Source organism: Caloenas nicobarica, chromosome 11 (assembly GCF_036013445.1).
Source record: "Caloenas nicobarica isolate bCalNic1 chromosome 11, bCalNic1.hap1, whole genome shotgun sequence".
Lineage (NCBI taxonomy): Eukaryota > Metazoa > Chordata > Aves > Columbiformes > Columbidae > Caloenas > Caloenas nicobarica.
In genome coordinates this window covers 6,093,831-6,107,576 of record NC_088255.1, presented here as the reverse complement: position 1 = coordinate 6,107,576, position 13,746 = coordinate 6,093,831, and the positions used below count along the sequence as shown (strand labels likewise).

Here is a 13,746-nt window from a genome sequence, read left to right as displayed (position 1 = left end):
GTCAATTGGTCTCATCTTTGTGAAAGCAATCTCATTCTAAAATTGTGCAAAACGTTTCTTTTGGGGATCAGGCTGTATGAATCACAGATTAATTTTGTTATTGTGAAGTTCCTCATAGTTCTTTCAGGTGAGCATGGTTCTGCTACAGAAGTTTCTCCCACTGTGTTTTTCCTGGTCTGGCTGTTTAAACTCATCAAGTAAGATTCCCGTGCCCTTTTGCAGCTGGCTGCCTATTGCCTCTTACATATGTAAGTTGATTTTTTTTCTATAGTTACAGTGTTGAGTAGTGGTTACTATGAGGTGTATATCCCTGCAGCTGTTGTGCCAACTATCCCATTTAATAGAAGTTTGAACTCAGGTTGTCATTTTTGTTCAGTAATACTGCTTGTGAACAGTCCTCAGTATGCTTAGATAAAAGGCTTTGTGTTAATGCAGCGATGGGCTCAGTGTTGTGTTGTCTGAGATGCAGGGCAGCAGAGCGCTAAAGGGCTCATTCATGTATATGAGTTATGGTTTTAGTACTGCTTTATAATTTAAAAGGATGTCCAACTACTTCACTTGTTACAGTCACTGCCTATAGTTCCGTTTCTGTCATGGATGCTGATCTGTGGTTTGTTACATATCAATTCTTTTCCTGGGTTTTGATGAACAAGAACCATTCTTGTTCTTGAAGTGGTTAGGAGTAATAAGTTCAGCTGCCAAACTTTGAAAGATTGTACTAGATCAGCTGACACCAACTGAATTCTGATGACCAGGCTGTTTTAGCAGGCTTAAATAAACTGCACGTGTCTGTGTCTGCACTTCATACTTTTTTAAGCTGCAGAGGACTGTGCCTCTACATACATTTAGGGAAAATACAACTACTAAAGAACACAGAAATCAGACCTTTAGGTTAACAGGAAGAAAACAGGCACATGGGAGGAAGATGCTTGGTGTCAGGTGTTTATTCTAAATTGTTGGGCAAGTGCAGGGCCTCTTGGTCATTCTCTTGCTCCCGCAGTTCCACTATAGGCTGAGTGCAATTACAGGTCTGTATAACAGAGAGCAACGTTTTGCTTTATAGTTACCAGCTGTTGCTATGTGTAATAGGTGTCATCAGGAAATATGTATTTTGTTCAAGAGCACCGTAAGAACAAGAAGCTTGTTCCCCAGTGAAGATAGATTACTAATATAATCTCAGTTACCTTTCCCAGTGAAGCTTCTGAAACAGCACTTAGATAAAATGCCTGATGCCTAGCTGAAATAAGTGGCATTTTCTAGACAACGTTTACAAATGAAAGTTCTACAATTTTTGCAGAAGTATACTGAAAACTTAACTGATCTGAGTCACACTCTAGAAGTAGTGGCTCTGTAATCCTCTGGAAAAACAAATTTCATGAAGGGAGTATGAAAACTTACCATGAAATCTAATTGCTTGAACATGACTAGAATTAAACATTTTATAAGGCAAACTGAGCAGACTACTTCAGTCTATTAGAAATTTTTAAAATCAGGCTTTTAATACAGGAAATAAAGTTTACGACTTAAAAGCTGAATAGTCAGTTTCCTAGACTTGTATAAAATCTGAAACGATCACGGAAGATACACTAGTATATACATTATTTGATACATCAATAATTGTGAATCTTTGCAGCATTCCTCCAACTTCTGCTGCAACACAAGTCTTCGTGACTCTTCTGAAAGCCAGTAGTAAGAGTCTCCAAACCATGTCTTCATGCATAATTCCTTACACATAGTCTGTGTTAAAATCATAGGCATCATCTTCATCTGCTGTCTTATCCAAGTTGAGTGACAGTGAATTGGAATGTTCGCTTTCTGAGAAAAGAAAATGTGTAAGTGAAACCACTGCAAGTGCTAAAGTACTAGAGCCTATCCTTCAAGCCGGGGTTTTTAATACAGACCTGCTATCTGCTTTTCTGAATTTGTAGGACTTGTCTGTCGTTTTCCAAGCTTTGCTTTCCTGGTGACCTGAACTTTGGTTTCCTGCAAGTCAGAGAGGTCAGACATCATGTGTTTATTCAGACATTGCTAATGAAGTCTATCATGCAAATGAAACACAACAAAGACTGATGATCACGTGGATGCCCCTTGTATAGTTGGTCAGGAATGCTGCCTTAGAACTGACTATGTTGTTGTTTCCTTAATTAAGCAAAAAACCCAGCTCTTATCTCTAGGAGAAAGGCTTTTTGATTACTCATAGTAGCTCCACAGTGCCTAAACGTTCTCAGTTTACAGCAGGATACTGGCTGGGTATTGGTGTCAGGATCTAAACAGGTGGAAGCTGCCTAATGAAACCCTGATTTACCTCTTCGACATCCATTTCTTCTTCTTCTTCCACATCATCTGGATCATCATCACTTTCTGTGAAATCCTCCTCTTCTTCTGCGTCCCCCTCCTTGCTTGTTTCCAAGTTTTCCCACTCTGATGTTTCCTCTATCACTTTATTTTCCTCTATTGTCCCATTTACCATACCAGTTGACTGGAAAATTATGCTGCTTGCTGGACTGGGGTATTTTAAAGCTGGGAAAAACATAGGGAAGTGTCTGTTAAGTCAGTGTTAGCACCAGATGTAATGCCTACTCCCTGAGAGAATAGCCATGTTAGATCAGGGCTAGAAAAAGAAAGTCCTGTCCTGCCCCTTCCTTCTAAAAGACGACACTCCCAGATAAGCAGCTAGAACAAAGGACAATTCTTTGAGAGTAGCTTTCCCTTAGGCTTCTACAGAAAACTGCTAGGAGCTGAAAGACTTGGATTTGAGTATATGTTGTACTACGTAAAATGTATTTTGTTGGCCTGATTAGCCAGTGTTTATGTGCTCTTCAACGTTCTTTTCCCCTGGTTCCTGTTTAGGAGAGTTAGGTCAGTTGAGCAGAAAACAGGAACTAGCAGGGGTAATTTGTGTTAAACCAGCACACAGATGCACTATTCTGTTGCATCAGAATCCATTTCTTTTCTAAAAGGTTCATATTCACTGCATATTGGCAAAGCTATCATGTGAACCTCAGGAGGGCTTCCATTCAAAATCTCCCATTAAAACTACTACCACCACTCTTAATGGTAGCAGTGCCTTACAGTAACAGTCCTACCTTGAAGAGTGTTGTTGTTTTCTTCTTCTAGCTTATTTAAATTAAAGCACTCCTGCATTTCAGCTATTTTTTTTTCTGTAAGATATGGTGGTGGTCTCCAGGATCCTGGAGGTTGTGAGTGGTAGCTTATTTTGGCTCTGGGAAAACAAAATACTAGCATTAAAAAACAACCAAAGATAACGCTCTTAAACTTCCTAACCTAACCACTCATTTATTATCATCTGTTTAACAGCAGTTAAATAGCTATTTAAATTTGACTCTGAAGTTCTCAATAACAGTATTAAGTGGATAGCCCACTCCTGAGAGGGAAAAAAATGGCATACTTTGTCACTGCAAATCATCTGCCTATAGAATCATGAGCTGTAAAAGCAGCTGAACCACTTGAGCAAGGGAAATAGTCACACTGAATTACTGGGTTACATTTATTCCCACCCTCAGAATACAGGAACCACGATAAATTTCCACAGAAAATTTGCCATATCCTTTCCTGTCTGTAGAAGGACGACTAAATGGACTGAGTATTTGAGAGGAAGGCAAATTCCCCTAACAGAGCTATAGCAGAAGTTAGCAAACTGGCTGTGGAGTAACATGCAACATGCTTTCACTCTTTCCATGTATCCTTCACTACTTTAGAAAATAACCCGTGGATGGCATTCTCTAAATCTGTTAGCCAATCCAGCTCTCTTTATCCAAGTAAAATGTGGGGGGGAGTGTTGGGGAAAAGCAGCCTCTCCTTTCTAAGTATTTCTCAGGACTCTCAGCTTCTGTTGTGCTGGATTAAGAATGTGAAAAAGGTGAGCAGCATAAAGCAAAATTCATAGCATACATACCCAGTCCAGTCACATAGTAGTATTTTAGCTACATTTTCTACATCAGGAACGCCTCCCTTTTTCAGCATACCCCTTTTCTGAGCAAGTAAAGTTAAAAACTCTTCAGTGTCGCTGAAATCTGGGATGCTATAGTGAATTGTTACCTAATACAAAAGAAAATGGTGTATTCAGAGATGCCCACTTTTCTCTTAGTCTTAGGAATAAAAAAAAGCAAATCAAATTGGGTTACAATTAGGACAAAAAAGAATGTGAAGAGCTGTTTTTCTCTTGCATGTGGGAGTAAACATTACAAAGCAAAATACCTACTTCATCAAATTCATTTGCTGTTCACCCATACTAGTGGGTGTATAGAGACAGCACACTGGTTTGTGAAAAAATGGAACAGAGTCAGAATTAGGCTTAGTTTAAGCTACTTGAAACTAGAGTGAAATCAGAGTTGGATCTGAGGTCTTCACTGTAGTAATAGGAAGCAGTCAGAGTATCTTCATTTTTCACTCTGTGATACTGTGAATGAGATCTTAAAACCAGTTTGTTTTTTAATCAGAAAAGTTATTGGGAAAACAGTCTCTGGCTGACAAGATGCAGTGAGAGATGAGGAAAAAGAGAGCTCACCTGCTGTTTACTGCAGTGATTTAGAATGGTATCTACTGCTTCAAGCACATCTGCTGACCCTGATTCTTCTGTGTCTATGATACTTCTCAAGGCCAGAGCCAGGGCACTGTTGGAAGGATCTGCAATTATACTTGGACTGTCTAACATCTTTGTCTGTTTATCAATGTGCACAATTTGCATGGACCTATTGAGAGAGAAATGCACTGTAAGTAGATAAATCAACTAGCAAAGGGCTGGTAATGGTGAGGGATGCAAGACACAAAGCTCAGCGTTGGACTGAATGCACTTCATACGGAGTCAGTTTTTGTGCTTTTCCATCATTTGCTTTGTGTAGGACAAATCTAAATGTACAAAAAGCACAAGTTTATACACTGTATTCCCTCCTGACAGCTTGCATCACACAGATCAGTGTCTTTCATCCTGGCAAATTGAAACGTGCATTTGAAACTGCACAGAGGGGCATACTTTGCCCTAGTGGATGGAAATCGTACACAAACAACAAACTCAAGGTTATCAGAACACAACAACAAACAGGGAAATGAACAGCTTTTATCAGACTCAACTTACTTGGTAACACCTCTCGTTAGGCCAACATTGCAAGCTCGAACTCCTTTAAGACTGTTGATGATGCTGCTCTTTCCCACATTAGGAAAACCTGGAGAAAACCATGTAAGTCCTTGTTAGTTAGATAAGAAAACTCAGCCTATGTAACACTGATCAAAACTGCTTCTTCCAGGTGTCTTTGGTAAAGTACATCTTCAGTGTGAGATCAGAGTTGGATCTGAAGTCTTCACTACAGAACTAAGACAAGGTCTGTATCCTCATTTCTCACACTAAGAGGGACATGAATGACATCACTGAATGTAACACCACAAATCTTATCAGCCAGGAGGAAGGCAGTGGAAGCTTGTGGTATGTAGCCTCTTGTTCTCTTGTTTCCCTACGCTGGTGAATCAGCTCAGGCCTCACACAATGTGTCTTCCACAGATCACACACAGTACGTGTATGTAAATGCACACAGATTGCTGTCAAATGCAGTACTGCAGTAGTGAGTCTTAGATGAAAATAAGAACAATTACTAGAAAGCCAACAAGAAAGTAATGTGTTGTTTTATCCAATATGCAATACAGGATACCAAAACTTTGGGGAGAGACAGGAAGAGGTTCCTTCTTCTCCCATAACACTTACCTACTACGCCAACCTGAATAGCTTTGTTCTGAGTCTTGCCGTACTCTTGAAGAAGTTTCACAAGGGATTTGCTTCCCAAACATTCAGTGGTTCTTGATAAATCAACACGAGCCCGTCTTTTTGTGACTTGTTCCTGCTACAGGATTCAAAGACAAAAAACCAAACCATGGTCAGGAGCTATTTAGGAAGCTAACTATGTATGCTAAGATTTATTTATCTACTGTAATGTTTCCAGCTCTTATCCTCTACTAGATGTTACTGTGTCCTTCTAAATGGAAGGAATTAGTTTAATAAGAAATTGGGTAATCAATTAAGTGACAGTAAAAAAGGCTGCTATCAACTACTAAGAGAAAAAGGAATGTGAACTGGCTTGTGATTTCAGTTCAGGCTGTGTTGCAGATTTGTTGTGTGACCATAAAATAACCATGTACATTCAGTTGGTAGAATCCTTAAATCTTCAAATTCACTCAAGAGGCTTCCATTTTTTGGAAGGATTTCAAAGCCTGCTCTCTGCAGTTTCAGCACTATTTTGTAGGAGGGTCTATTTCACTATGCTGCTATCAGGGTTGCGTGAAGCATTATGTATTAATATAACTCAAATGATCATCTTCAAAGAATTGAGACTAGGGGACAGGCAGCAACCCCCTTCATAATCTTCAAGAAATATGTCAGGTGCTACCTTTATTGATGGCCATAGTCAGGATAAATGCACTAGTACAGCCTGCACCATTTTACCTGCAAAACAATTCAGATGGAACTGGTGCAGCCATCCTGTGTAGAAATGAAAAATGAAAAAGTGACCTTCTTCCCCTCACTGTCCTTCTTAGAGTAAAAAAAAAAAGACCTGCTTTTACTCTAGTCCAGCATCCTGGGCACAAATAATATGTATTTCAACAAGAATTTCCCCACTGTACCACAAAGCTTAGTCAAAGTGCAAAGGTGTATCCATCAGTCCCAGCAGTATCAGCAAACACAGGGAAAAGGAATTTTAAAGAACAAGAGGTCCTGTTTCTCAACATGTTTCAGCACGTATGATTGCGAACGTATACAACTTAGTCATGAGACAGCCTGCAGTGCTCTTACCATAGTCCTGTCCTTCATCAGCGTTGCTGATTTAAAAGCAACTGTTGGAAACTCCTTCTTCAAATAATTCAACCATTTCTCTAAGTTCTCCTTTGGCACTAAATCTGGAAAAAAGAGCACAGTCCTTTCACTCTTGTGCATCTTAAATATCACTGTGTGAAGGAAATCTAATGTGGAATCAGGAACCAGGCTGTATTTCGTCCATTTAGTATGCTGCTTTGTTACAAATAATGTTTGTCTGAAAACTCTAGTAAAATACTGGGTACGTTCCTCAAAGACACCCAGTGTTGCAAGTTTTAGTCTTTATTTTCTGCCTCAAGCAGAAGATACAACAATTACATTTTTGGCCCCTATATCACATTTTTAATGCTGGGGTCTTGCTAGGAGACTTCGTATGGTACAGAGAGTGATGTCCTGTGAAGGATTATCCCATCATCCCTGCAAAGGCTACTCTAATACAAAGTTCCCTTTGCTCTTGCTGTCAGTATTTTCTTTTCTTTTTGCTGGTTAACTCAGTGATTTCCAGCTTTTTTAGCTGGTTTCACCTTTTGTGTAGATTCTTTCACATAGCAATAGAAGAGAGAAAATACTTCCCAAAGCCAAATTTCAAATCCAACCACTGCATTGATTTGCTGATCCTTAACTCACTGTTGCTTGAGCAGGGACAAGCCTCGTCACCTTTGCCTATTCCCTACATTGACAAAAGTGTTAAAAATTGTAAGATCTTTAACTTCCGTCAAATTCGGCTGAGACTGGCCAATGCCTTGAGACATTACTGCAAAAGGAAGGGGCTAGTGTGCATTTACCTGTCTGTGGTGTTTTCTTAGCAAACTAGACTAAAAGGTGGAGGAAATGTGACCCCTTCAGTAAGGCAGTGAGCTCAGAGTTGGATCTTATGTCCTCAACGGAATCTCAGATTCCTTTGAATTCTTCTTCATAGCTCAGTTACAACTACAGAACCACACAGTGACCAAGTAACACTTCAAGAAAACCTGTGCTTCTTACCAGTTTTGTTCAGAACCAACAGTAGCTTTTTGTCTCCTCCAGAGCAAGTTACAGCTTGCTCCAGTTGAGGACACCGGCAGCCCATTGGATCTCTTGCATCTAAAACCTCTAGAACCACATCTGAGGCCTCAATCACCTAGGTCAGAAAAAAGAGCGAAGACTCTCAAATAAGACATGACAGACCATTTGACAGATGACACTCTGGAATAGCTGTGGCTTACAAGTTACTGTCGACTTTCACAGAACGATTTATGAGGTTTCATAAGACTGTTCTTGTTTGAGCTCCTGTCTTCTGAACTACAAACCAGAAAGCTGAAGCAATTTTCATCTTTTTCTTCCAAAGGCAGGAAGTCCTTAGACGCTAGTCCCTCATTTCTGCAAGAGCTCTCTGATCACTATGTACTGACATTAGCCCAAGAAGCCTAAAGGCTCAACATGCCGGATGTCTCAGGAGCTCACACCAGACAAGACTGAAACTCTCAGTTTCTGTCATAAAATCCCTTACTTCAGTGTTGCAGTTTATCACAAGCAACCTGTCTACTCTCTGGCAGCTGCACAGTAATGCAAAAAAAGAAAAATAACAAGTGGTCTCATTGCTGACTCTCATCAAATTATATAAAAATAGTTGAAGCATCTCACCTTCTGGAGCTCCCTGCAAAATGATTTCTTCGAATTTTTATTTAGCAGTTTCTTAGCCTTTGCTTTAGATTTGACAGAGGATTCCTGAATGCAAATAACAATGAAAGGGAATGATTTAACTGAGAATTAATGTATTATACTTGCGTGCATATACAGCATGCAAATGTAACACAGAACATACTGCTTAAGAAGATGTAGTTTCAGGATTACTTTTATTCCTCCTTTAAGTTTCAAAGAATCAGACACCCACCTTTCCCTCTGCTTTTTCCTGGATTTTGGCTGCATTCTTTTTAGCTTCAAGCTTCCTCTTCTTTTCCTGTTCTTTCTGTCTGTTGAGCTTCTGCTTTTGTTTTAGTTCTTCAAGCTGATGGCAAACAAAAACCCAAGCCAGATGAAACACATTTGAGTCTGGTAAGAAGACTGTTCTGTCTCCCCTTTACTTATTTCTGACTGAAGTTCCTGAGACAGCTTAGTTAGAAATCACGGCCGTCCAAGTGACAGTGGGAACATTTTTTGCATTCTATCCTGAAAAGAATACTCTTGCTTTCAACTGCCTCAAAACCAGAGGCAATACATCCACTAGCTAGATCCCAAAATAACAGCCGTGCTCCAAACTGCAGAGAGCAGATCCTTATTTTCTGTACAATCACATAATCACAAGACTTAACTTTTAGCATTCTGATGGGACATCTATGTATCTTAGCATCACAGGCACTTCCGATTACACTAAAAATGACATTTCCAGCATGCTTATACATACTTTGATGAAATGAAGGTTAAAAATAAAAGAGCAAATTGCTACACAGCGTATAATACTAGAAATAAATACATTATTTTTCCAAAGTACACATCTACTGGGACCATTTATGGTCTACCATGGTTGTACCTCTGGGTGTGCACACACACACACAAAGCTTCCTTGAAGATAGGAATGGTCTCAGTTCTTTCGCACAAACTGTATTTTACCCTCTGCTTTCTTTGCTCTGCCTCCCGCAGAAGCTCTTCCTTAAATGGTGCAGCACTGGGAACACCAGGATCTTTCTTGGGCTTTTTGCCTCCACGCTTTTTGGCCTCCTTCCTGACTTTTCGGTGGTGTTCTCTGATCTGAAGATGGGAACAATAATATTTTCTCAGTCTAAGGCAAAAGAAAAAGGGATGTATCCCTCGTAAAAAGTGTCATGTTTCTGACTTTAGATTGAAACGTTTTGATTGCATAATGTCTCATCGTAAAGTTACACTTGAACATACCAGCCCAAAATAATGCCAAATGAAATGATGCAAAAAATCTACACTTATTTCTACATCATCCTTCCGCTAATGGTAACTGGAAAGCAAATTCATTGCTACAGTCCGGACTTCTTAACATTCAAGATAACATCCTTACTGCGTACACCTATACGTGCAATATGTTTGTGTAGGAATACATAGAGCACACCTTTAGTGTTACACCGGTCAGCACGGAGCACCAGCCCCGCGGGCAGGGGCAGCCCGGGCCTCACTCACCTTCTTCTGGATCTTGTAGCGCTTGTGGCAGCTCAGCCTCTTGCTGGCCTTCCGCAGCTCTGCAAGGCACCGCGCCGGTCAGCGCCCGGGCAGCCCCGCCGCTCCCTGCAGCCCGGGCGCCCCATCCCCCGGCCCGGGCCGCCGCCGTCTGCTCGGCCGCGGGCAGCCGCCCCCCACCCCCCCGCCGCCATTCCCCCGGTCCCGGCGCCAGGCCGCCGCCCGCCCCCGCCATTCCCTCTCCTCAGAGCGCTCGCCAGCGATGCCGCCCCCCCGGCCCCGCCGCCGCTCCCGCGCTCACTGGGCCGCTTCATGGCGCCGCCGGCCGCGCTCGCCGCAGCGCCACGTGCCACGCCGCGCTCCTTCCTCCTGCCGCCGGCGGGCGCTGCCGTAAAGCGAAGCGGCCCTTCCTCGCCGGAGGTGTCGCGCCGCCTCGGCGCGTTTGGCGGCCGGGCGGGCTTTGCGGCAGCGGCGGGCTCGGCGGGCCGGAGCGGCGGCGGCACCGGCGGCGGGGCGGGCGGCGCAGGGCGAGTGCGGCCGCGGCTGTCGGAGGCGGAGCGGAGCCGGCTGGGTGAGCCGCACGGCGCCGGGGTCGCGCAGGCGGGGCGGCGGGCCGGAGTCAGGAGGCCGCTGCCTCCCTTTGTGTGGCCGCCGCGGGGAGGCAGCGCCGCCCGGCCGCGCAGCAGCTCCGCCACGGCGGGCCCCGCGCCGGGCCCGGGGCCGCCGAGCCCCTCCGCCTCCTCCTGTCACCCGCCCCGTCCCCGCCCTCCGCGGCGGCCCTGGCCCGGGGTACGGCCCGTCCTGCCGCGGCCCCCGCCGTGTCGCCGTCCGTCACCGGCGTCCCGACCCCGCGGGCCCTGTGTCTCCCTCAGCCCTCCCCGCGGTGCCGTCCCCAGCGCCCCGTCCCGTCCCCGGGCCGAACGCGCGGCTCTGACAGCGGCCGGCGGGTGGCCGAGGGCGGGTGGCGGCGGCGCGGCCGCTACCGCGGCCTCCGGAGCGCGGCCCGGGGCTCGGGGCGCGTCCTGCCCGGGGCGGGAGGCAGCGCGGGCCGGGGGAGCGCGGTCCTGTCAGGCCGAGAGCGCACAGGCGGGTCCGGTGCCCGGAGAGGTGTTTGTCTTTGTCTCCTCCTGCTCCTGCCAACAATAACCCCTCACAAACCGGGCAGGGTGCGGGCAGGAGCCGCCCGCGGGACGGTTTGGGGAAATCCCGTGTTTTGGCTCTTTGTTTCTTGTCCCAGTGTTGATAAAACGGTCGATTGATGTGCCGTGTCTCTCACTTCTTCACCAACTCGGTCCTTTTATAGTGTCTGGTTGCTGCCGTCCCTCCTTTCCTGTGTTGTAGCTGGTTTCAATGTGATTGGTAATCGGGGGAAATTCTGGCTGTGTTTCCCTGCCTTGTTCCATTTGCTGAATTTAACATGATTTATTGAGTATTTCTGTTGAAACGTGGGAGATCCCCATAATGATAAAACACTTTCTGTGGTATCTATTGGCTTTTTTTTTTTTTTTTTTTTAACTTGGAGGCAGAAAATTAAATGTGTGCTAGAACCTCATTGGCTTATTTTAAGCATTTGAAACTGTTCATTTAATGAGGTTAGACTGGGTAATACGTGTGGCAATCAGTCTAGTACAGCTTTCAGGACAGGCAGTCTTGCACCCATTGTGTATATGTTAGTATACATGTATACTAGTAATGGCTAAAGCATTTCTTATAGAAATGTGTATGGTTATGTGACATTTTCATGGGCAATGTGAGCAGTTACTAAAACACCCAAGCTCCTGTTGCACAGGAGGTGGCTCGTTTGTAGCGGTGGAAATTCTTGGTGCAACTGTGTAGAGTCTTGTGAGCTAGTAGCTACATTGCGGAAGAAAATCTGGGAGACATGCTCTTAAGTAAAAGAGAACACATTTCTGTACACAGCAGGATTATCTGTGTTTATGAGCATGCAGATCTAGAGATAAGTTTGCATTTTGGAGCCTGACATTCAGTAGGAGTTTTACGTAAGCAATTCTCACTGAGTATTCATGATGTTGTTGAGCCTGTTGTATGTTTTGCACCTTCCTCAGTTATTAGAGGAGAAAAGTGGTTTTGGAGGCTGCGTACAAAGTGGCCGGGTATCTTGGTCATCCAGGTGTACACCAGCATCTCCGTTTGGCTGAGAGCTGCAGCGCACATGCCTCAGATAACGGGCACAGAGAAGCCCAAATGCAGTTTGCAGGCAGGTGCTGGTTGGGGCTCCCCATATAGTTATTTCAGGAGGGGCTTGGACTGAGTGTACTTTCGGGTTCCTGGATGAACCCAAATTATTGGTTCCAGTAGTCCTGCCTGCCTTTCTTTCACAACCAAGAACTTGTGTTTTCCAGCAGCACGTGCCTGTGGTAGCTGCTTGATGCTGGAGCTCTCAGATAAAAGTTGGAGGCAGTGCCAAAACCAACAGGCTGGCTGTCTGTTCGTGAGATGAATTGCCAGCTAATAAAGCACAAAGATTCTCTGTATGTGCCTATTATGAAAATGTTCAGAATACCGAACAGGAAAACAATCTCTGGGATTTTACAGAAGACAGTGGTTGTATGAACTAAATAGAAATAATAATTTTGCTGTAAAATAGTTCTGCACATTTTGCATGGAGTGTCTGAAAAAATGAGACTTGGAAACTGCTTGGAAATTGAAACATGTATGTCTTTAGTGAACCTGTGTGGCTGGATCCTTAATGATGCTTACTTACGAGGATAAAAATCCGCTCGGAAAACTGAGGGAGGTGCATCATTACTAGAGACTCTGTTAAATGTTTTTTACCTTAATTTTTTTTTTTTAATTGTTATAAGCACTGTACAACTTTTGCATTCTGTAAGTTTTACTGCCTTCTGTTTTTTACTCTCGGGTCAGGTGTCGCTTATGTTTACTCCCTGCTGTGCTTGATGAATCATTCTTTTGCAAGTGGCTGTGAATTCTGTAATATGTATTCAGGAACATTAGAGAAATGTGTTTTTGCTGTAAAAATGACAGAAATGTCTAGCGTTCTGTGTACAAAATTACTTACAGGGTTTCTGCTAGGCTAAAAAAAGTTACCTTCTGTTTCTTGCTTTTTTCTCTGTCACTGTAATTATTCATCTTGTTCTTTGATTTTATGATTTAATTATCTACCTATATTATATTTATTATTAATATTTAATAAGCTATCTACCTATATCTACTCTCAATTTTCTTCTTTCCCTCTTTCCTTTTTCTTGTCTTCCAGTTTTGACTGTACTAACACCATTGCTGATTTGCTACTCTTAGAGCGTTCCCTTCTCCCAGTATCTGTACTTGGCCATCAGACACTATGAGGAGACTGGCTTTTCGAGGTGCTGGTTGTACTCTGGTAAATCTGGCAAGTTATTGATTGTATGTGCACCATTCTCTCCATTTCTCTCCCTTAGACTTTTGCTTTTCTTTATCCTAACTGTTAATTATTCCTGCCTTAATCATCTGTGTGCTTGAAACAGGTTGTCTCTAACATAAATGCTCTAATATGGTTATGTTGTGCTGCCATACCTCGTAAACCAATGGAGTGCTTCCTAGAAGGAATTCCTTGTTGCGGTTGGAAAATGGGTATAGACTGGGATAGATGGATCTATTCTGTCTTCAGCCTTTGAGACAGCTACAAATAAAGATGTTTTTATGATACTGTCACTGGAAGCGGGGAAAGAGCCAACAACTTGTTTTGTAAATCACCATAGCTGTTGGATGGTGGCTATTCATTTGTCTTTTTGTTGATAAATGGAAAACTACGGCCAAAAAAAGAAGGTGGCTTTTCCACTTCT

General features: G+C 43.4%; 2 protein-coding genes and 4 non-coding genes across 15 annotated transcripts in view; 1 reads left to right on the top strand and 5 right to left on the bottom strand.

The window, feature by feature from the left end:
• Positions 1 to 934: 934 nt before the first annotated feature.
• GNL3 (G protein nucleolar 3) lies at positions 935 to 10,328 on the bottom strand. The gene is made up of 15 exons (XM_065642524.1): positions 10,245 to 10,328; positions 9,947 to 10,005; positions 9,410 to 9,547; positions 8,694 to 8,807; positions 8,444 to 8,527; positions 7,805 to 7,940; positions 6,800 to 6,903; positions 5,717 to 5,852; positions 5,096 to 5,183; positions 4,529 to 4,712; positions 3,917 to 4,059; positions 3,087 to 3,223; positions 2,306 to 2,520; positions 1,902 to 1,983; positions 935 to 1,815 (listed from the first exon to the last, which is right to left on the bottom strand). The coding sequence occupies exons 1-15, from the start codon at positions 10,255 to 10,257 to the stop codon at positions 1,727 to 1,729; spliced, it is 1,722 nt and encodes a 573-aa protein (XP_065498596.1). The 5' UTR covers positions 10,258 to 10,328; the 3' UTR covers positions 935 to 1,726.
• LOC135993268 (small nucleolar RNA SNORD19) lies at positions 4,334 to 4,409 on the bottom strand. The gene has a single exon (XR_010606843.1). It is a non-coding gene; the product is annotated as a small nucleolar RNA SNORD19 (small nucleolar RNA).
• LOC135993269 (small nucleolar RNA SNORD69) lies at positions 4,784 to 4,861 on the bottom strand. The gene has a single exon (XR_010606844.1). It is a non-coding gene; the product is annotated as a small nucleolar RNA SNORD69 (small nucleolar RNA).
• LOC135993267 (small nucleolar RNA SNORD19) lies at positions 5,285 to 5,358 on the bottom strand. Its single transcript, XR_010606842.1, has one exon. It is a non-coding gene; the product is annotated as a small nucleolar RNA SNORD19 (small nucleolar RNA).
• Positions 7,670 to 7,742, bottom strand: LOC135993265 (small nucleolar RNA SNORD19). Its single transcript, XR_010606841.1, has one exon. It is a non-coding gene; the product is annotated as a small nucleolar RNA SNORD19 (small nucleolar RNA).
• Positions 10,329 to 10,402: 74 nt separating the features above from the next.
• PBRM1 (polybromo 1) overlaps positions 10,403 to 13,746 on the top strand; it is a 66,676-nt gene continuing 63,332 nt past the window's right edge. For 8 of the 10 annotated variants that reach the window (XM_065642805.1, XM_065642802.1, XM_065642798.1 and 5 more), the window contains exons 1-2: positions 10,436 to 10,514; positions 13,182 to 13,304. In XM_065642805.1, the coding sequence (XP_065498877.1) occupies positions 13,266 to 13,304 (39 nt within the window). In that variant the 5' untranslated portion in view covers positions 10,436 to 10,514; positions 13,182 to 13,265. Of the gene's footprint in view, positions 10,515 to 13,181; positions 13,305 to 13,746 lie in introns of all 10 variants that reach the window. The other 2 variants (XM_065642803.1, XM_065642799.1) reach the window with 2 other exon arrangements.